This window comes from Neopsephotus bourkii, unplaced genomic scaffold (genome assembly GCF_033783945.1).
Source record: "Neopsephotus bourkii isolate Nb327-2 ecotype Australia unplaced genomic scaffold, CSIRO-AGI_Nbou_v1 NB_838, whole genome shotgun sequence".
NCBI lineage: Eukaryota > Metazoa > Chordata > Aves > Psittaciformes > Psittacidae > Neopsephotus > Neopsephotus bourkii.
In genome coordinates, this window is record NW_026901334.1 from 381,629 (window position 1) to 402,272 (window position 20,644).

A 20,644-nucleotide genomic window follows, 5' to 3' on the forward strand; every position below is an offset into this window, starting at 1 on the left:
GGCCCTTGTCCCAAGCCCCTCTCCAGGTTTCCTGCAGCCCCTTTAGGCACTGGAGCTGCTCTCAGGTCTCCCCTTCAGGAGCCTTCTCTTCTCCAGGCTGCCCCAGCCCAGCTCTCTCAGCCTGGCTCCAGAGCAGAGCTGCTCCAGCCCTTGCAGCAGCTCCATGGCCTCCTCTGGAACCACTTGAGCAGCTCCGTGCCTTTAAATTTGAGCAGGTGCTGCACCTCTTGAAAGAGGAGGCTTCTGAAGCGATGGGTGTAGGAAGCAGAGGTGTTCTTGCATTGCTGGTGCTGCTGCTTTGGTAGAGAATACGGGTGAAAAGAGCCCACAAGGCTGAGGTGCCTTCAGGAGGCAGCACTGCTGAGCAGGAGCAGGGCAGGGATGTGCTTGCCGGTGGTTGGTTTCATGCTTTGTGAGCATGATAACTGCTTTCTTTCACCCTGGTTCTTGATTTCAATAAAGCTTTCAAGTCTCCCTAGTGTCTCTTTCCCTGCAGAGTAGTGAAATGATGAGGGAGGTGGCACAGGGTTTCTGTACTTGCATTATGTTGTGAATTGTGCTGACTTCAGAGGAGCAGCACGTGTTTCTCATGTCCCAGCTGTGTTTCTGTTGTTTCCTTACAAACTTGTTCTTAAAATGGCTGATTTTGGGGTTGGAGATAACCTCCACAAAGAATTTTCTCCTAATGTTGCAGTTCGCTTTTCCAGATGTTGGTAATTAAAGGGCAGTAAAACCTCCCTTTCACAGGGTCCTGTGGCAGGTAAAAGTCTCAGCAGATCAGAGATAACTTTGTTCGTTTTGGCACTCCAGCTGTAATGCATGGCCTGCTCTGTCCCGGGAGAGGAGCTGCTCTCAGGTCTCCCCTTCAGGAGCCTTCTCCAGGCTGAACCGGCCCAGCTCTCTCAGCCTGGCTCCAGTACATCCTATAGGAAGGGGTCACCAGCCTGGAGCGCGGGGCTGCCAGGTCTACTGTTAGGCACTGCAGCCGCCTGAGCAGGCAGAGCTCAAAGACATGGTGCAGGCCAGGGTTGGACTTGGGCCATGGCAAGATGTGTGTTAGCTGGATGAGACAGGCTGTGTGGGAGCAGGTGCTTAGATGTGGTAAAGGAAGTAATTCTTTGTACTTGTCTCCTTCAAGATGTTTGTGTTCAGACCCTGGGGCCCAGGGTTTGGGAAATCCATGGGTTTCTGGTGGTGGAAAGGGAAGCATTGATGTTTGGAAATGCCCTTTAGCAACCGAAAACCTTCCGTTCCCCAGTGACGTTTGTAGGATCATATGATCAGAAAACTCAGTGTGTGCATACGAGTGTTGGCTAAAATGGGTTTGGGAGCTTCTGTGCAGATGGGTGCGTTACGCTGGCTGCAAAACTTGGTTATCTCCTGGTGGCACCATAGTGAGGGTCCAGGTCTTGGTTATGGTAATCAGGGAAGTCCTCAGTGAGAGGAACAGACTTGGCTCATGGCAGCCTTGCCAAGAGGTTGTTTGCCTGCTCTGGAGATGTCCTGGAGAAGCTGATCCGTACAGAACCTGGTGTGTACAAAGAGGTGGAGCTGGTTCTAATTTCAGTTTGTTCTGGATCCTATCAAGGCCTCGGAATTGCCAAAGGTTTACACTGGTTGAGGTAGTTATCCTGTAGACAGGCCACCAGCAGTCCAGAGGAGCACCTAGCAATTCCCCTTTACCACAGTCATTTGGCCTTAGCTTTTCCTGTTGTCTGTCTCATCTTGACTGTGGTTTTTCCCTTTGTGGCTTTGATCAAGGTGTCCATCTTGCCTGCTATGGTTTCCCTGTCTCGGGGAGTAACTGTCTTATCTGGCTGCAAAGGCTGTGCAGAACAGAACTGGGGAACCCTTTAGCTCCTTCTCTTCTGCTTTTTCCTTTTGGGCATGTCTTGTGGATGGAGAGCACTGCTCCAGCCCCATCTCTGCAGCCTTAAGCTGCTCAGTCATTTGAGGAGCTTTTGACACCCCTGTTGCGCTTTGGATGGTACCAGCTGGATCACATACCTCCTGGCAATGCCTGACAACTGACAGGTAGAGGATGCTGGCATACCAGCACTGTGGTCCCTGCCTTGGAGTAGCAAAGCTGCTTCTCAAGGAACCGGCTCATCTTCCTGCATGTTTGAGTCTTGGAGTCCTTGTGCATAACTCGCTTCCTGAGCCAACTTTCCACAAACACGGTTTGTTTTTCTGCAATTTGTGTAATCCCCACAAACTCAGCCCTTTATATCCTGGATCTGCTCAGAAGCTGAGGATACACCATGTTGCTGAGAAGAGACTTCTGATTTATTTGCTCATGTCTAACTGTGGCAGCAGAAGGGATATCAATAATAAACTTAATGTCTTGCAGGCTTTTTCTTTTTAAATGAGAACAAGAAATGGATCCCCAAGGAATGGGCTCAGAAATGACAGCTGCCCAGAAGCATGTTGGAACAGGGTGCCCAGAGAAGCTGTGGCTGCCCCATCCCTGGCAGTGCTCAAGGCCAGGTTGGACACAGGGGCTTGGAGCAAGCTGCTCCAGTGGAAGGGGTCCCTGCCCGTGGCAGGGGTTGGAGCTGGAGGAGATTTAAGGTCCCTTCAACCCAAACCAGGCTGGGGTTCTGAGAGGCGCAAGTGCTGTGTAATTTGTCAGTGTGTTTGTTCTGGTTATTGAAAAGCTCTTGAAGATCCATGCTGTGAACATGAGCAGTTGGCCTGATCCAATACCTGTACCTAGAGGTACCTGGAAGGAGGTTGTAGTGAGGCTGGGTTGGTCTCTTCTCCCAGGTAACAAGGGACAGGACAAGAGGAAACGGCCTCAAGCAGCACCAGAGGAGGTTTAGACTGGAGGTTAGGAATTACTTCTTCACTGAAAGGGTGCTCAGGCATGGGAACAGGCTGTCCAGGGCAGTGCTGGAGTCACCGTCCCTGGAGGTGTTTAAGGGATGTGCAGATGTGGTGCTAGGGGACATGGGTTAGTGGTGGCTTTGGCAGTGCTGAAGGAATGGTTGGACTTGATGATCTGAAGGTCTTTTCCAGCCTAACTGATTCCATGGTTCTATGAACGTTGGGTTTGAGCTCGATGAGCTGTTGACAGTTGTGAGGAAAGGCAGCGTGTTGATGAGCTGAGCTTTAGGGAGCCAGGAAAGGGACTGGCTTGGCTGAAAACTCTTGTTCATGTTTAGCTGGTATGAAATTGGAACCGGAGCACGCTGCAGATGTTATCTGTGGATTTCGGTTACTTCCTTGCTAAGTGTATCCATGAAAACCTTTACTGCTTTTCCTTTGTCTTTGCTGAATGGCATGAGTCAGATACTAAAGCCCTGACTTCAGGTTCCACCCTGGGATGGACCCCAACAAGGAAACGCCAAATAACTTGTGACAGAAAGCCACGTGTTTCCTGATGGATACGGGTGGCCATTCCCTTCCAGCCCCAAATAGGGCTGTGGGGACAAGGCCGTGGTGTTGCCTCTACCTATCAGATGTGGAGCACAAAGAACCTCAGTGTAAATCCTGCCAGGACACAGGGAACGAGGGCAGCTTTATTCCAATGTGCAAAATGGACCTTTTTCCTCTGGACTTAAAAAACCCCAAAGCTTTGGCTGAACAAATGGAACTGACCTTTTTTTATTAAAAACATGTATCTTCTGCCTGCTTCAGCGAGAGGCTTTTCAAGCTGAAAAGACTCCTTAGCTTCAAACCAATGACTTAAGCCATTCCAACGGCATTTATCATCTTCCTCTTTGCTCCTTGAATGTGGAGAGCTCGTAGCCTTTATTTTATCCAAGGAGAGCAGGAAGAACAGTGACTCCGACCCCGTGTGCTCTTTGCACAGGTGGAGAGGGGCTGAGTCAGGGCAGTGCTGAGCCTGCTCAGTTCCTTTCTAAGTTGATGGGAAGATTCCCATTTGTTCCAATAGGCATTGACCTGCCCACAGGCTCACGCTTATGCCTGTTGAGCTCCAGAGGAAGGACCGAAGGTGATGAGACACCAGTGAAGTGCAGTCTCCTTGCACGTGTTCACCACGACAGGAGCCGTGCTCACAGGTTGTGTAAGAGTTGCTTCATTTCCAGGACATGAAAGAACACTCGTGCTTCCCCAGCTCGGTGTTTTCGGGCCTCCAGCGAGCACATCCTCATACTGGCTTTTTGTTTTCTTCCCCTGTAGTCTGGCCCAGCTTCCAACCAGGAACAAGCCCTTATTTTCTTTAGCTATTTTAGTTTGATTTAGGCTTAGCTGAACCTGGCGGAACTGCAGCTCCATGGGAATGTTTGTCTGCTGTTGTGCACAGGGACCTTGAAATAAACCCCCCCACATTTCCTTTGATGGGATGGCAAAGGTTCCTTTGCCTGCCTCTACCTCCAGGAGCTGGAGAGTGAAGATTCCCCCCCTACCCCCTAACTGACACACAAGTAATTCTATATTTCTTCTTTGGTAAGTTTTAGAGTTATTTTTATTTGGTGTTTCCCCTCCTTTTAAGGAGGCTTTTTAGCCTTTTCAGTTTCTTTAGTTATCTTTTATGGGTTTGTTTTACTCTTGAAACCCAGCCACCGGGATGAGACACCATTCCAGCTATGAGCCCAGAGTCCTGCTGCACAGGGATTACTGTGCGTGCCTTACATAAGGCAGCCCTGTTGACGGACACAAGGATTTTGGTGTTCACTAGCAGTACAATGTTGTTGGCTCGTGTTCAGCTTGTGACTAATTGTAACCCCAGCTCTTTATTTCTGCACAGCTGCCTCCTAGGGACCAGGCTGAAGGGGATGGGAGAACACGGGATTTTCTGAATTGCTGAAGCATGCCTGTCTTTGGGATTGGGAGAACCCCTGCCAGGGAGGAGCAAGGCTGTTGCTGGCACCTTGGGAAGGTGCTGCCTTCCCTCAGTGGGTGCTTGAGGCCAGAACCCCGCTGCATGCTGGGCTGCACCCCCAGAGCGTGAGCAGCAGCTCAGGGAGGGGATCCTGCCCCTCTGCTGTGCTCTGGGGAGACCCCCCCTGCAGCCCTGACTGAGCCACCTGAAGCCTTGAAGTGCTGGGTTCACATGGGGGTGTGAGCATCAGTTTCCAGAATGGCTGTGGGGGCTCCTGGTTGCCTTCCCCATCTCTGCATCGTTGGCACGTTCGCTTTGAAAGGCTTCACCAGGTTAAAGGTACCAGGAATCCTCTCTAAGAAAGGCAAATGTGCAATTCCAATGCTAAATGATGTAAGTAGGACACTTGGAGCATTAATTTGATGGTAAGACAGCCTCACAAAGCCTATTAAAGGGGACAGAAGGGGAGCAAAAGCAGTGGTGTTGGTCCCTGGGGTGCTGGTGGTGGAGCGGGTCCCGCTGCGTGGCTCTCACTGGGTGCCCTGTGTTCCCGCAGGTCTCTGCCGCCCGTGCCTGTCCCCGTCCCCAGCTCCAGAGCTGCGATGACGACTGGGGACTGCTGCCACCTGCCCGGCTCCCTCTGCGACTGCCCGGGAAGCGCCGCCCTCTCCAAGGCCGTGGAGGACTCGGACCTGGGCCGCCCGCAGTACGTCACACAGGTCACTGCCAAGGATGGCCGGCTCCTCTCCACCGTCATCAAGGCGCTGGGGGCACAGAGGTAGGGCTGCTGCAGGGAAGGCCTTTGGCCTGGCTCCATCTGGGCTTTTCTGCTCCTGTTCCTGTGGCTCTGGGGGTAGAGGGAGGCAACAGAGCCCTGTGGAGCTCTCCAGAGCACTGCTGTTGGGACCGAATCTTCATTAGCCAGGTGCTTCCCAGGCCTGGGCTGTCTCTGGGGGAGCCCGCACCCGTGCCGTGTCCTGGTGGACTGGGACTTGCACACTCATCAGCCCCCTCCAGGAGCGTGGCTGCTCCAGCTGAGATGGGGCAGCCTCTGCCTGGGTGCCTCTGCCAAGTCCTTGCAGAGCAGCAGTGAAGGTGGGATGCCACAGAAGCAAGAGCAGTGTGCTGGCTGTGGAGATGATCTCCCTGCAGTCCCGCATGCAGCTCTTGGGCTACAACACAGGAGGGATGTGGAGCTGCTGGAGAAAGTCCAGAGGAGGCCACAGGGATGCTGCAAGGGCTGGAGCAGCTCTGCTCTGGAGACAGTGTTCAAGGCCAGGTTGGACGGGTCTTGGAGCAACCTGCTCTAGTGGAAGGTGTCCTTTCCCCTTGCAGGGGGTTGGAACTGGATGAGCTTTGTCCCTTCCAATCCAAACCAGTCTGGGGGTTCTGTGATTTAAGAGCTGAAAATGGAGCACAGCCCCTGTTCCAGGATGGTCATGGTGTAAAAGTGTGGGGTTAATTTGCAGCCCCAGGGAAGGAGGGTGTTTGTGTTGCAGGAATCCCAGTGCCTATTTATTGCTGGAGGGGACATGTGGCAGCTTCACTTGTTCACTGTTCTTGATGTGACTTCTCATCACTTATCTTGAGCAGCTTCCAGAGCAGCGGCCCCATGGCAGCGTGGGGCACTCCAGCCACTGAGACCAGGCACATGCTGTCTTCAGATCCTCTTAACAGCTGTTATTTTGTTTTCAATGAATTTGGCCAAACGTTGATGAGGTGTGAAAGTGGTGACTGCAAGCGTGGGGGAGGAGAGCAGGAACGCCAGAGCAGCACGTCATTGCTATCTCTAAACCTGGAGCTGGTTGATAAGCACATGAAGGGAGCTGAGCTTCCTCTCTGACACCAGATAGGCTGAGTGAGAAGTTGTGCAACCCCTTAAAGCTTGTGGAGGTGTAATAATTGTGTGGGGAACCTGCCTGGTTAAAAAAATCCCACCAGGGTTCCTCATGTGTCTTGGTGGGACACCAGTTTGTTCATTTTGGTGGGGGTAGGTTTCAGGCTCTTATCCCTTAACAGAATGAAGCCAGAAGCAGTGTGACTATACTGGAATGCTGAATTACTGATAGAGTCTCTACAGCCTGCTGGAAAACTGTGTCTGAGGGTGTTGGCATTGTGACCAGAGCCTTCCCTCTGTGGATAGGAAGGAAGGAAAATGGAGGCTGATAAGAAATTGTTTCTTGCAAGGTCAGCAAATTTTTTCCTTCTGGATTTGTTTCGTGGTAGCCAAGGTTATATTAATGCACTGGAAATATGAAACTTCTCAAACAGGAAGAGAAGGGATGAAATATCTTACAGATGCTTTTCTAAGGAAATAGCAGATGCATGAGAGCACTGGAGGCTTGGGGGTTCTTTTGGTCTGTCCCTGTCCCTGGGGCCATGTGAGGGGACTGTCATGTTGTCACTGAGCCAGCCCGGAGCTTTATGGCAGTGGAGGGTACAGAGTCATCAGATGATGCTGAGTTGGAAGGGAATCCTGGGGGCCCAACCTCCTGTCAGAGCAAGGCCAACCTCAAAGAAGGGTCAGGCTGCTCAGAGGCTTGGCTGGGGCACTTCCCAGTGTCTCTGAGGATGGGGTTTCCGCCTCCTCTCCAGACTCCCATTGCAGGGGTTGTACTGGCTGAAGAAGCCCCCTAAATAAAAGGCACATGTCAAGGAGGAGAGACCAAGGGTCAGTGGTTCACCAGGAATGTTTGGTAGGGAGAAGGGGATGGTGCAATGTGTTTATGATGCCTCACAGCCCTAAATATAATTAAGAAACCCAACTGGAATGAAACCTCCTAAACATTGAATTGAAAGGGGTAGAGTTCTGCTGTGATGCACATCAGCCCAGTAAAGGAGAAGCAAGATCCCTCTCCTGGTGTATTTTCTTGCTGGCTCTTCTCTTCCCTTTGTGTCCCAGCAGCATTTTTCCTCAGTCCACTCCTTTGCTTTGCCCTGTTCTTCTGTGTCTGACTCTTGCTTTGCCTGGTTGTGCAAACTGATGGAGATGTGCTACTGCTTGCAGATTGCTTGCTCTGACCAGTGTGTTGCAATCCCACAGAGTTCTTTTGCTGTCAGATGTGTGTTTAAAGGCAGTGGAGGATGAACTGTGAGAGGTGGGGCTTTAGTACCATCAGCAGTGTTTGGGAAAAGGTGGCAGCAGACATAACTCACCTGGATTTCAAGAGGACATGCAATAGGGTGTTTGAAATACAGATGTCCCCTTCTCACTCTACCTCCCACCCCAAATCTGTGCAACTATGGATGTAAAAGAATGGTTGTATGAAAGAAATGGCTGGTTGAAGGGTTGGAAGTGAGATAGAATTGTAGGCTCACAGCCTGGTTTGGGATGGAATGGACCTTAAAGCTCATCTCAGTTTCAACCCCCTGCCATGAGCAGGCACACCTTCCACTAGACTAGGTGGGCTGGGGCATGCTGTGACCACTGTGATCACCCAGCTTTGCTTTGGGCTTCTGGATTGCATCAGTGCTCCAGGGCTGGTTTCAGGTCAGTGGCTGAGCTGAGCTGGCCAGGCTGATGTGCCAGGTTGTCTTGGGTGCTGTGGTGCTCATCAGCACCATCCAGATTTTACTGACCTAAAACATCTCCACGCTCCCTTGACACGGGTTCCTTGCCTGGCACACTCTGCCGTGTGCTGCCTGCTCTGCACGTGCCCTTCTTGGACTTGGTGGGCTCAGACCCATTCTCTGATGTGGCTGGATGGTTCTGCCTGTTCTGACAGTGATTTCATTCTCTTTGTCTGCCTCTTTAGTGATGGTCCCATCTGTCGAATCTGTCACGAAGGTGGAAGTGGGGAGGGACTGCTTTCCCCGTGTGACTGCACAGGAACACTGGGCACCGTGCACAAGAGCTGCCTGGAAAAATGGTTATCCTCCTCCAACACAAGTTACTGTGAGCTCTGCCACACAGAATTCGTTGTAGAGAGAAGACCGAGACCTTTGACAGAGGTACTGCTTTCTTCCTGCTTCACTTTGAGTTCCTTACCGCTAGAGAAAAACCGATTTGCCCTGCTGTCCTTGTGGTTCTTGCTGTCTCCTCCTCCTCCTTAGCACCCAGTCAGAACAATTTGTGTAGAGACATCAAGCCTCTTATAAGACCAAGTGATGTTACTGGAAAAATGCTGTAGAGGTTTGGGGCAACTCTGTGGACCCCCGTGTGCCACTCGCCAGAGTCAGGCTGTAGGAGCTAAGGCTCAGGTTAGAAGTGACCTTAAAGCTCCTCCAGCCCCAACCCCTGCCAGGGCAGGGACCCCTTCCACTGGAGCAGCTTGCTCCAAGCCCCTGTGTCCAACCTGGCCTTGAGCACTGCCAGGGATGGGGCAGCCACAGCTTCTCTGGGCACCCTGTGCCAGCGCCTCAGCACCCTCACAGGGAAGAGCTTCTGCCTCAGAGCTCAGCTCAGTCTCCCCTCGGGCAGGTTCAAGCCATTCCCCTTGGCCTGTCCCTACAGGCCCTTGTCCCAAGCCCCTCTCCAGGTTTCCTGCAGCCCCTTTAGGCACTGGAGCTGCTCTCAGGTCTCCCCTTCAGGAGCCTTCTCTTCTCCAGGCTGCCCCAGCCCAGCTCTCTCAGCCTGGCTCCAGAGCAGAGCTGCTCCAGCCCTCGCAGCAGCTCCATGGCCTCCTCTGGTCTCGCTTCAACAGCTCCAGGTCCCTCTTGTGCTGTTGCCCCAGAACTGGATCAGGACTGAAGGAGGGGTCTCCCTAGAGCACAGCAGAGGGGGAGAATCCCCTTCCTTGCTCACGCTCTGGGAATGCAGCTCCCTGACAATCCAGCTCTGTCTGTGTGTGTTTAAAAAGCCTTCAGGAGGAGGGAGGCTGGGAGCTGCCTGTGGACTGGAGGAGACGTTTTTGTGGGAGCTGTGGGCAGTGACATTGTCGAGTGGAAATGCTTCTGCAGAGCCTCAGAAAGTTCTTGGAAGTCAGGAAATGCCACATCCAGAAATTGCCTTAGTTTTTACTTCAGTCCTCTTGTATATCTGCATTACAGTGTGCTCTTTACATGTTCACAGGTTTCCTCTTGTATATCTGCATTACAGTGTGCTCTTTACATGTTCACAGGTTTCCTCTTGTATATCTGCATTACAGTGTGCTCTTTACATGTTCACACGTTTCCTCTTGTATATCTGCATTACAGTGTGCTCTTTACATGTTCACAGGTTTCCTCTTGTATATCTGCATTACAGTGTGCTCTTTACATGTTCACACGTTTCCTCTTGTATATCTGCATTACAGTGTGCTCTTTACATGTTCACAGGTTTCCTCTTGTATATCTGCATTACAGTGTGCTTTTTACATGTTCACAGGTTAGGATGAAAGGTGCTCACTAGCTAATGTGGTTTATCATGTGTGGCTGTTGTGTGTTCTTGTACCCCTGCTCACAAGACCAAGGTATTCATTTCCCCATGAGCTTCTCTGGCGCACCTATCATTGTGATATCCAGCAGCCTCCTTTAGGGAGGGAAGGCAGCCCCCTTGTTCAGCATAGATTAAAGAGAATTGTTTAGTAGAATTGGATTTTATGTTCTTTAAGCAGCCATTTATTTCTGTTGTGGTTTGTTCAATGTAAAAATAGTAACAGTGCTCTCTGCCAGCATCCCTGACCTCTGAACCAGGAGCTGGGGACTTGTCTGAGCCTGGAGCCAGCTCTGGCCTGGGCTATGGTGTGGGGAGGATCTCCCGTGCAGTTTGGTTGTTGTTTTAGCTCAGAAGTTGGTTGAAAGCTGGAAGAAAAGCCCCACAAAAGGCTTTGGTTCCCTGTCAGGCTGAGTGGTTTTGGGGGGCATGTTCTGAACCAGTGCAGGTGGAGGTGCAGAGTGGAACTGCAGCCGCCGGTGCCTGGGCAGGGTCTGCAGCCAGCTCGCTGTGCTGTGACAGGACAGAGTGGCTGCCATAGTCTGACTGACTGGCAAATACATTTCTGTGTTACCTGGAAGACTTCAGCAGCAGGTAATGCAGATGAAATGTTCAAGCCATAGGTTGCCATGCATTCATGGTGCAGTCGGTTATTATTTCGTGGGAGATGCTGCTGCGTACAAGCAAAGGGAGCAGCAGTGGCAATACTGCCATTCCTGCTTGTGGGATTAGGAGCAGAAATGTTGCCTCTGGGCGCAGAACTGGGTGCCCCCCCCCCCCTCCAGTTCAGAGAACTGAGCTGTGGTGGCAGCTCCCCCCCCCCTTCCTCCAGCCTTATCTTCTTTCCAGGAAGACTTTTCTGGGCTTTCCTTGAACTCTTGTGCTGAACTCCCTGCGCCATCCTCTGCCTGGGCTCTGCTCCTCTAACCCAGCTTGGGTCTCTCTGTCCTCAGTGCAAGTTTGATTCCTCTGTCTAGAGAAAACCAAATCCCCTTGGCTCCAGCTGAGTTCCATTCCTCTCTTGGCTTTTCATAGAACCACAGACTGGTTTGGGTTGGAAGGGACCTTAAAGCTCATCCGGTTCCACCCCCCCTTTTGCTTGCATTTGCTGTCTGGAGATGCTCTTCTCAGATCCCACCCTCGATACTCGTGGTGTTTCTCTGTGTAGTCCCTGGCTCTGCTCTGTGAATCTGGAGCGGCCTCTTTGGGGTCAACACTGGAGATAATTCATCCCTGCACTCTTGGCACTTGTGAGCACCAGTCTCTTCCTTCCATGCCCATTGTCACCACTCTGTCGGGTCCTGTCTGCACTCTGAGGATCTAGAGGTGCAGCTCCTGGCAATGCCTTGATTTTATGATCTTATATTTGGACATGTCATGGCATTTCCTGTGGTGACATCAAGCACAGAAGCACTTGCTGCTGTGTAGAAAAGTGTCCTGGTGACCTGCAGTGCTGCTTGGGTCAGTTCCTCTCCTGTCCACTATTCCTAGCGCTCCTGCAGCTCCTGCTCTCCTTGGGCAGCAAGCAGCCAGCTCTTTCCCTTTAGTCTCACCCATGATTGCAGCATGGAAGCAGTTGTTACTTGGATTTGGCCTGGAAGAAGACCAAGTTGTGCTTTTGTTGCTTTCCCATGTTTACTCGATAGTTTTCCCCCCACAAATAGTTTAAGCTGACAAACCACTTTATGGATTGTTTGGAAGGTTTGTTTTAATCCTGTATGCAGCGATGTGCTGCTGCGCCAGGAGCCCCGCGCCCTTTGGGTGCCTGATTGTGTTCTTGTTGTTACTGTGTCAGTGCATATTGACAAAGTAAATCAACTGCTTCAAAAGGAAATTAATTTGCTTCCTGCCTTTACATGTTTGGCTCCCATCTTGGGGAGGAAGAAAGAGTTTAAAAGTTCACAAGGAATATAAATAGAAAAACATGCAGTGAAATACCTTTCTGCCTTCAGTCCCTGAGATTCTTCCAGAGAAGGCCACAAGGATGTGAAGGGGCCTGGAGATGAAGACAGAGAGAATCTGGTTTGTTCAGCCTGGAGAGGAGAAGCTGCGTGGAGACCTCAGAGCAGCTTCCAGTGTCTGAAGGGGCCACAAGGATGCTGGAGAGGGGCTCTTCATCAGGGACTGTAGTGACAGGACAAGGGGTGATGGGTTCAAACTGACACAGGGGATATTTAGGTTAGATATAAAGTAGAGGTTCTTCCTGTGAGGGTGCTGAGGCGCTAGCACAGGGTGCCCAGAGAAGAAGCTGTGGCTGCCCCATCCCTGGCAGCGCTCAAGGCCAGTGACCCTGTGCCTCGTACATCCCTCACTTTAGTTTGCTCTGGCTCGTGTGCACTCTCCACCCTCCCCTTGGGTCAACACTTTCTGCTTGTCTTCCTGGCCAGCCACGTGCTCAGCTTACCTGTGCTCCATTTTGACCTGTGTGGCCTCACAGATTTCTTGCATACCGCCACCAGCCCTCGTGTATTGCTGTTCAAACTCTGGTTTCCCCTGTCGAGAAGGAGCTTTGTGTGCATGGTTCTCAGGTGGGTCCTTTTTCATCCTGCCTGGTCAAAAGTGAGCACCAGGGCTGGCAGTCCGATGTGCCTGCCTGCCACGGGGATATTCCCTGCCCTGCTCTGACTGTGCCTTTGCAATCATGTTCTCCAATTAGTTTTATTTATTTGATTAGTTTTCAGTCCTAATTGAGGCCAGTCATCCTTGTGCAGGAAAGAAGGAAGGATCCAGCAGCCCATCCAGTGTAAAGAACTCTCACTAGGAATGTGCTGTAACAACCCTGGGTATTGGTAGGAACCACAGAAAGCACTGTTCTAAAAAAAGGAAAGGAAAGGCTGAAAATAGCAGAATCCCAGGAAAACTAGGACAATTTCTGCTATTAAAGTCAAGTAGCTAAAATGAATGCACACTGGAAGCAAGTCGGGACTCCTAAAAGTAGTTGAACATTTAGAGGTTATGGGTTGAGGGAAACCTTCCTGCAACAGAGCTTCCTAAGTTCTGCAGCCTGCTGATCTTTGAGAGCTGCAAAGCTTCTTGGTAGCACAAAGTGCTGCAGATCATTGCCTGGGAGGCAAGAAAGCAAGCCTGAAAATAGGAAGGAATACACAGAATGGGCTCTCCTACAGCTTGGCCTGGCCACAGACCCCAGTGCTCTGATTTCCCATAGTCCCTATACCAGTTGCAGAGTCCTGGGTATGTTTCTGTTGAAGCTCAGTCCAAGACCTGTCAGAGGCCAGGTTGGACACAGGGGCTTGGAGCAGCCTGCTCTAGTGGAAGGTGTCCCTGCCCGTGCAGTGGGGTGGAGCTGGAGGAGCTTTGAGGTCCATTCCAACCCAAACCATTCTGTAATTGGATGATGTTCTTCAGCTGTCTCTCCCCTTTCCCTTGCTGGTTGTTACAAATACCCTTGATGCTCTCTGTTTTTGTTAAGGTTTGTGTGCGTCCATACGGACTGCAGAGAGCCCATCCGAGCTCACCACCCCAGCAGTCCTCTTCTCCTTGCACGCTATGTGCTCCGAGTGCCGCTGCCTCATGCCCTCTTCTCCTTCCCTCTGCAGTGGCTGAAGGATCCCGGTCCCCGCAACGAGAAGAGGACACTCTTCTGTGACATGGTGTGTTTCCTGTTCATTACTCCCCTGGCTGCCATCTCGGGCTGGCTGTGTCTGCGTGGAGCCCAGGATCATCTGCAGTTCAACAGCCGCCTGGAGGCCATCGGACTCATAGCACTAACGATAGCACTTTTCACAATCTACGTCCTTTGGACGCTGGTAAGTGCCTGCTGCCCAGGGCCTTGTTTCTGTTCAGAAGGGAGATGGAGGTCCTGGCTCGCCCCATGTTCCTGCCTCCCCCTGGGAGACAACCGTGGCCTCTTTCTTTTGAAGGTCCATTTAATTTACTTCAAATAGGAGCTGCTTGCTGAGAATGAGAAACCACTTCCTGGTGATCTGCTTTCCAGACTGACACAGGAACAGTGTTCCCCGAGGTGTCATGTACCAGGGTGCAGAGTTGGGTGGGAAGGTGTGGTGCTGGGGGCAGGCAGTGCTCCGGTGGTGGTGCCTGCTCCTGTTTTCAAGCAGAAACACGGAATTGGTACCCATCTGGAAAATGTTTAACCCCTAAATAATAGATCCCTAAATATTCGGCCCTCTCTACCCTGCTCTTGTGGGGCCCCCCCTGCAATCCTGATCCTGCTTTGGGGCAGCAGCACCAGAGGGATGTGGAGCTGTTGAAGCGAGAGGAGGCCATGGAGCTGCTGCGAGGGCTGGAGCAGCTCTGCTCTGGAGCCAGGCTGAGAGAGCTGGGCTGGGGCAGCCTGGAGAAGAGAAGGCTCCTGAAGGGGAGACCTGAGAGCAGCTCCAGTGCCTAAAGGGGCTACAAGAACCCTGTCTAAGGGTTTTCCAGCTGCTTGCTGGGAAGCATGATTTTGGGAAGGGAAGGGCAGGAGTGCAGCTCCTGAGGAGGAGGAGTTGGACCCCAAACTGGTGGCAGGAGAAACGCCACAGCCCATTCCCTGCCATCCCATGCTCTGAGTTCTCAGAGTAACACCTTCCGCCGGGGCTGGGATGGTCCTGGGAGCTCTCCGACACAGATGTGGGTGCCAGGGGAGGGTGAGCTGGTGTTGCTGCCTTCACTGGGGAGGTGGTGGCTGCAATGGGTGCCTGATGAGTGCTGCTGTCAAAAGATGCGGTAACTGCAGTGCACAGGGCGCTGTTAAGGGAAGTCTCATGCAGGAGGTTCATTTCTGTGAAAGCTAAGCTAAAACTGGAAGCCTTAAGAGGAAATGCTTCTGTGTCCCGGGCCTGCTCTGGAGGAGCTGGAAATCTGGATGAAATGGAATAACTGGGGGGGTTATAGAAGAGCAAGTCCTGACTGAAAGGGCTCCAGTTCTGCTGAGCTTCCCATTCCCTTGAACAGAGAAGGACATGAAGTGAAGCCCCTTTATTCACATTTACCATGGAGCTCAGCTCTTCCTGTGTGTAATAGGGATACTGACTTTTCCTTGTCAGCCACACTTCCTACTTGCTAGGCAAATGTTTCCTGTACTCTCACAGAGGATGAAAGCTTGGTTTTGACAAGTTGCTGACTGGATTCAGTATTTAATTCTCTTGCTCATAATGTGTAGGGAAATAAATAGGAGGGGAATACATGTTCGCTTTGTGCCTTCCTCCAGAAACTCTAGGCAAGTTTAATTTCACAGCTAAGGAGTCAGCAGGAGCTGTGGGACAATCGGCAGCGGTGGTGAGGATGCTGAAGGACACAGGGAGGAGCCCGGCCTGCTGGGGAAGCACAGCTCGAAGCTCCCCCTTGCAGGGCTGCTCTAAAACTGCAGCCTCTCCTTCAGGTCCCCTGAGTCTTTGCATTCTCTCCCTGCCAAGCGAGTCCAGCCTCTGTGCTGCTGTTACACGGATCAAGGAGAGGCGGTTGCAAAGGGCAGAGATCTGTGAGATGGGAGGCGGCTGTTTGGGGTCAGACACGCGAGGCCGGCCCTATTGAGAGCCCCGTGTTTTGCCCAGACCAGGCGCTCACTTCAGCCCGTGGGCAGGGTGAAGCTGTGGTTCCTCCCTACCGCTCTCAGCAGCCTGGTACCCAGACTCTGTCCCCCTGCCCTGGTGCTGCCCAGGGGGTTGGAACTGGATGAGCTGTACGGTCCCTTCCCACCCAGAGCCCACGAGTCCATGAGACCCCTTTCAGTGCTGTCTGCTCTGGTGGGGGATGCAGCGAGGAGCACGCAGTGAGTGGATGGGTGATGATGTCTGTGGAGCCGCAGGCGCGGGGCCGGGGTTTGGTGACCCTCCTGCCGCATTGTCCCCCCAGGTCTCGTTCCGGTACCACTGCCAGCTGTACTCGGAGTGGCGCAGGACCAACCAGAAGGTCCGTCTGATGCTCCCGTCCTCGCGGAGCCCTCACCCCCTGCCCCACTCCCTCCTCTCCGCCAAGCTCATGAAGAAGGGCGCGGATGAAACCACGGTGTGAGCCCGTCCTGCCTGGCTGCGGGGGCCGGCACAGGCGAGGAGGGCCGGGGGTCCCCACGGGCACACAGGAAACGTGGCAACTGTGGAGGCCCTCGGGAGCAATCACCCCCCAAAGGACTTTGCAGTCAGTGTGTACTTTATATTGTGGCAGCCAGACAGAGAATTGATCACTGTCATGTGGATGGCCCAGAAGAGCCCCATGGTCGAAGGGGCCTGGCTGCAGGGACACTTTCCTGTCACGCAGTACTTTACGTGGAAAATATCCCCCTCTCTATATATATCTCTATATATAATATTATTTTTTAATGGCCATGCATATTGTGTTTCGGTCCTTTTGTGTTGATGTTCTAAGCTTCAGTTCTAGAAGCTGGCAGCCTGATCTCATTCAGAGGTTAAATCTATGCCTTTTCTCCAAATGAGCTTACAAGGAACACTTTGAAGAACATTGACGAAAAGTCCCCTTCTCCTTTGCACTAAGTTGGTTTTGATAATCCTGCAGCAGCCTTTCCCCTTCCCCTGGTCTGTCGTGCTGTTCCTGCCCCTTCTAGAAAGCTGTGTGTTCTTAAGGGTTCCTATAATCCCAGAAGGAGTAAAATGACGCAATTCCGAGCAGAGCCATTTTGTATAGGAAAGGATTGGAATTGTGAGAATTTCACAACACGTTTCAAAGTGAGAAGAGCTCTTCCTGTGCAGACCTGATCTCACAGAACACTTTCCTTGCGGATCCTGGCTCATCCCCAGGCCTCGGATGCACTCAGTTCTTGCTGTGTCTGGCACAGGTAGATGGAGGGTCTGAGGGTGGGAGGTGATGGCTTGGACGTGCTAAACCCATCATTGCCTTCTGCTTGTACGATTCTAAAAGGAGCTTTCCTGAGCCCAAAAGGGGCAAGCTGGGGTCTCTGTTTGCTGATGCCCTTTCACCACCTTGAGGCTGGACCTCTCGCAGTGCTGGTTACACGCTCCCCTCACAGGCCAGGCCAGGCCCGGCCCGCACTGCAGCCGCTGGGCAGGATGCGCTCTGCTGTCTCTGTGCTTCATGTGCACATTCCTCTGGAGGAGCTGCTGGCCCTGGGATCGTCCCTGGAAGTGCTCTGCCTGTTACCGGTGAAAGGCCCCGAGAGCAGGGAGGAGGCAGGCCCCAAGGTGCCCGTGTTCTCCGGGGCTGCTGGCAGTCACACACTGCGCCCCTCTGCTCCTGTGCTGGACACGAGCAGCCCAGCTGCAGTTACGGCCCCTGCACAGCAGCAGCAGCAGCAGCCTGCTTCGAGCTGGCTTGTGCAGTGGAGCTCCCAGCTCCACACACACCAACCACCCTTGGCAGTGGGGCTGCACCACTGCTCTGTGCCTTGCCCTGGCTGCTCCTTCCTTCAGCGACTTCCCCACACCCCCCTGGCACCAGGACATTCCCAGAGATGTGGGGGTTTCCTTCCCTTCCCAGCCCCGCTGCTCCCAGGAGCTTGGTCCTGCACCGTGTCTGGTTCTGGCAGGTGATGAAGGATGCGCGCTCCCCTCCTAAGGACTCTCTGGAGGCAGCGTTTCTCCCTGTGGATCACTGGGATCCACTCACTGTGGATCCAGGTATGCAACTGGGAAAGGCAGAAGTCCCTGGCTGGGGGCAGCAGGGGCCTGGCCCAGTGCTGCTGCATGGCCATGGCTGCACTCGCAGCTTCCTCCTCTTTCTCGTAGTTACCGGTAATTGGAGTTGTTGCTTGTGCCCCTGCAGAACCCAGCAGCGGCTCCTGGGGTCGTCTCCTCCTTGCCAGAGGAGATGCCCAGCTCCTGGGTGTGGGAAATCAGTGTCTGACCCGCCACGAGCCAGTGTCAGGGGGAGAGGAACCGGGCTGTGCAATCGAGTCAATAAAAGTGAGACAAAGCTTGGGCTCTTGCGTTGTTACTGGGGATGGAGGGGCCTTTACCTGTGTTCTGCTGTGAGGAATGTGCCCATTGCACGGGCTCGAACTGGGAATAAGGAGAGGCTCTGGATGTGTGGAGGAGATAACGGCTATCAGCAGCTCCAGCATCCAGCTGGGTTTGGGTTCCTCTAATTTAATGATTCAGCTTCGTTGGAAAGAGCCAGAGGCAGAGCCCGGCAGCTGCAGAGGAGCCTGGCCCTGCCCATGGCCCTGTACAGACCTCGAGGCCACGGCTCTGTCCTGGGCTGCCCGGCACCAAGCTCAGCCTTCATCGGGGCTCCGGTTGTCTCCAGTACCATCCGGAGCGGGGCTGGTGCCGCGTCCAGCACCTGCGCGTCCCCGGCTCGGTGCCCGGAGGAGCCCCGTGAGGAGGAGCTGGGGGGACTCGGGGGGCTCCAGCGCCCAGCACCGAGCCCCAGAGGGCGGCGGTGGCCCCTCGAGGCCCCCCCCGCGCGCTCCTCCAGGTCAGGGCCACAGCTGCAGCCACGAGTCCTTCCCCAGCCAGAGCCAGGGCCGCAGCCGCTCCCCGGGATGCGAATCCAGGCAGAAGGTGAAGATGGGGGCCTGGGTCTCGGCGTCAGCGAAGGCCACCGTCCTGTCGGCCAGGTCCAGGCACACCTGGATGGCCCGGGGCACGCAGGGGAGGTGCAGGGGGGTCCAGTCCGGGTCAGTGAAAGCGAACAATTGTCCGAACCACTGCCCCACGGCCCAGAGCCCCTCCTGCGGGGTGAAGCTGAGGACCCCCTTCCTCCTGAGGGACTCCTGCGCCACCCCCAGCGCCCACCACTGACCCCCCTGGGCCACCTCCACGGCCCAGCAGTGCCTCCCCGCAGCGAAGCCCGGGCTGCCCAGCACGCACGGCTCCGGCTCGAAGCGCTCGGCCGTGTCCGGCACCGGGCTCCACTCGTCCCCGCGGCGCACGCCCCGCCCGTCGGCAGCCAGCAGGAGGAAGGGGCTGGCGCTGCCCGGGTCCAGGGTCACGGTGCCTGCGGTGGAGGAGATGAGGATGCTCAGGACCGGCAGCCGCAGGGGCTGCGAGGTGGCGATTTCCTCCCCGGTGTCAGCGCGGGGCAGGAAAGCCCCAACTGCCCCCCCCCCAGCGGTGCCCGAGCCTGACCCAGGAGCTTCCAAGCGATCCCTGGCCACGGAGCCCTCGGTGTCCTGGCGGAGGGGGCACCTGCGTGGATGGTGCCCATCTGCCCTGCAGATACCTGCACCTGAGCTCGGGTGTCTCTAGGGCTGCGCACCTGGGCCCAAGCCAGTGCAGGTGTGGACAGCATTACCCCAAACCCCACAGCCCCCCATTCCCATTTCTCCCCATAGGACACGGAGAGAGCCAGAGGTGCAGCTCAGGTGTCTCTGGTGCTGGTGTCTACACTTAAGCAGGGGGAATTCAGCTGGGGTTTATTGCCCTAGGGCAAACCCAGGCTGGGACGAGCCCCAGGTGCTCTGATCCTAAGCAGCTCTTCCACGAAGAAGCAGGATGTGGTTTTGTCCTCAACAGAGAACAGTTCCCCCTCCTCTCCCCTTCTGGAAACTCACCGCTTCCACTCATCTCCTCCGCCTCCCCGGGCAGGGGCTCCCCCTCTTCCCTCTCCATCCCAGCTTCCAGCATGTCCATAGGAAAGCACCAGGAGCGGAGGCAGATTCCCTGTTGCCAGTGGGAATTGCAGGACTCAGAGGCTGCTTAAAGGTGGTAACGAAGGAATGATGGGAAAGCCACAGCATCCAGGCACTCACCTGCAGGCAGACCCCGGGAAAGGAGGGTTTGGGTGCGTCTGAAGGCTTCAGTCTGCTCCGCAGAGCCCCACTCTCTGCAGGGCTGGGCTGGGCTCACCCAGCTCGTTTGATGGGGCTGATCTGGGCACAGAGGGGCTGGGGGCCTGCGGAGCTGCGCTGGGGGCCGGCACCTCCTCCTCTCGGGGGGGGGGCAGAGCTTGCACCTCCCCTCCTCTTGGCCACCGCTTCCCATGCCCTGAGGCCGCCGGTGGCGCCGGACCTCCTCCAGCTTTGGGATGCGGGAGCCGCGGCATCTCCCCTCCCTCGGCAGCTGCCCCGGGTGATAAGCGCCGGGAAGGGGCCGTATCTCCCTGCAGCAGGGAGCCCAATGGCACCACGGGCACCTCCGGCCCCTGGGATGTGCCATGGGGACACCAGGCACGGAGCAGGGGCCATGCTGTGATGAGGGAGGAAGCTCTGCAGTGACCGTGGGGTCGAGCTGCGGGAGCAGCAGAACCGAGCTCCTTCCGTGCCTGGCCTGCGCTGCGGCTGCCCCACGAGTGCCCGAGCTGCCTCAGCCCCCCCTGCTGCTCCTGGCAAGCCAGGAGGGTCCCGGCCTGCACCGCAGGCAGGCGGGGGGGCACCGGGCATGAGCGGTTCCCCAGGGGTGAGGCAGCGGGGCCGGGCCCCGGGGCTGAGCGGCCTCAAGAACCAGAGCCCAGAGCGGGCTCAGCAAGAGCCGCCCCGGGGCAGGGGAAATGTTTGGGAAGGGCCCCTTTTCCCTGGGGGTCAGAAGGGAGCGGGGGGGGGATGGGGGGGTGCAGGGGCACAACCTCCCCCCCCACTGCGCGCAAGCAAGAGAGGAGGGAGCTGCTTATGGGGGAGACCGCTCCCCGCA

At 54.6% G+C, this 20,644-nt stretch overlaps 4 protein-coding genes across 5 annotated transcripts in view; 1 reads left to right on the forward strand and 3 right to left on the reverse strand.

The window, feature by feature from the left end:
- Window positions 1-20,644, reverse strand: part of NDUFA11 (NADH:ubiquinone oxidoreductase subunit A11) — an 87,312-nt gene that overhangs the window by 54,762 nt on the left and 11,906 nt on the right. The window lies entirely within an intron of this gene.
- On the forward strand, window positions 5,346-17,087 carry MARCHF2 (membrane associated ring-CH-type finger 2). Of its 2 annotated transcripts, none has more exons than XM_061355823.1 (4): window positions 5,346-5,567; window positions 8,545-8,740; window positions 13,700-13,909; window positions 15,957-17,087. In XM_061355823.1, exons 1-4 carry the CDS (start codon window positions 5,392-5,394, stop codon window positions 16,113-16,115), a joined length of 741 nt encoding a protein of 246 aa, XP_061211807.1. In that variant the 5' UTR covers window positions 5,346-5,391; the 3' UTR covers window positions 16,116-17,087. The 2 variants fall into 2 exon arrangements, with proteins under 2 accessions (XP_061211807.1, XP_061211808.1); XM_061355824.1 differs by lacking the exon at window positions 5,346-5,567 and adding an exon at window positions 6,186-6,976.
- The window catches only part of RPL36 (ribosomal protein L36), an 86,979-nt gene continuing 79,687 nt past the window's right edge, over window positions 13,353-20,644 (reverse strand). Inside the window, exon 3 of the mRNA XM_061355837.1 lies at window positions 13,353-13,484. Coding sequence (XP_061211821.1) covers window positions 13,368-13,484 — 117 coding nt within the window. The 3' untranslated portion in view covers window positions 13,353-13,367. The remainder of the gene's footprint in view (window positions 13,485-20,644) is intronic.
- On the reverse strand, window positions 18,493-19,873 carry LOC133213686 (E3 ubiquitin-protein ligase TRIM15-like). The gene is made up of 2 exons (XM_061356110.1): window positions 19,570-19,873; window positions 18,493-19,013 (listed from the first exon to the last, which is right to left on the reverse strand). Exons 1-2 carry the CDS (start codon window positions 19,646-19,648, stop codon window positions 18,493-18,495), a joined length of 600 nt encoding a protein of 199 aa, XP_061212094.1. The 5' UTR covers window positions 19,649-19,873.

Coding starts and splice junctions, on each gene's coding strand:
- MARCHF2 (XM_061355823.1), top strand. CDS start 5,392: ATGACGACTGGGGACTGCTGCCACCTGCCCGGCTCCCTCTGCGACTGC. Junction 5,568..8,544: donor AAGGCGCTGGGGGCACAGAG/GTAGGGCTGCTG, acceptor CTGCCTCTTTAG/TGATGGTCCCATCTGTCGAA. Junction 13,910..15,956: donor TCTACGTCCTTTGGACGCTG/GTAAGTGCCTGC, acceptor TTGTCCCCCCAG/GTCTCGTTCCGGTACCACTG.
- LOC133213686 (XM_061356110.1), bottom strand. CDS start 19,648: ATGGACATGCTGGAAGCTGGGATGGAGAGGGAAGAGGGGGAGCCCCTG. Junction 19,014..19,569: donor GGAGGAGATGAGTGGAAGCG/GTGAGTTTCCAG, acceptor CCTCCACCGCAG/GCACCGTGACCCTGGACCCG.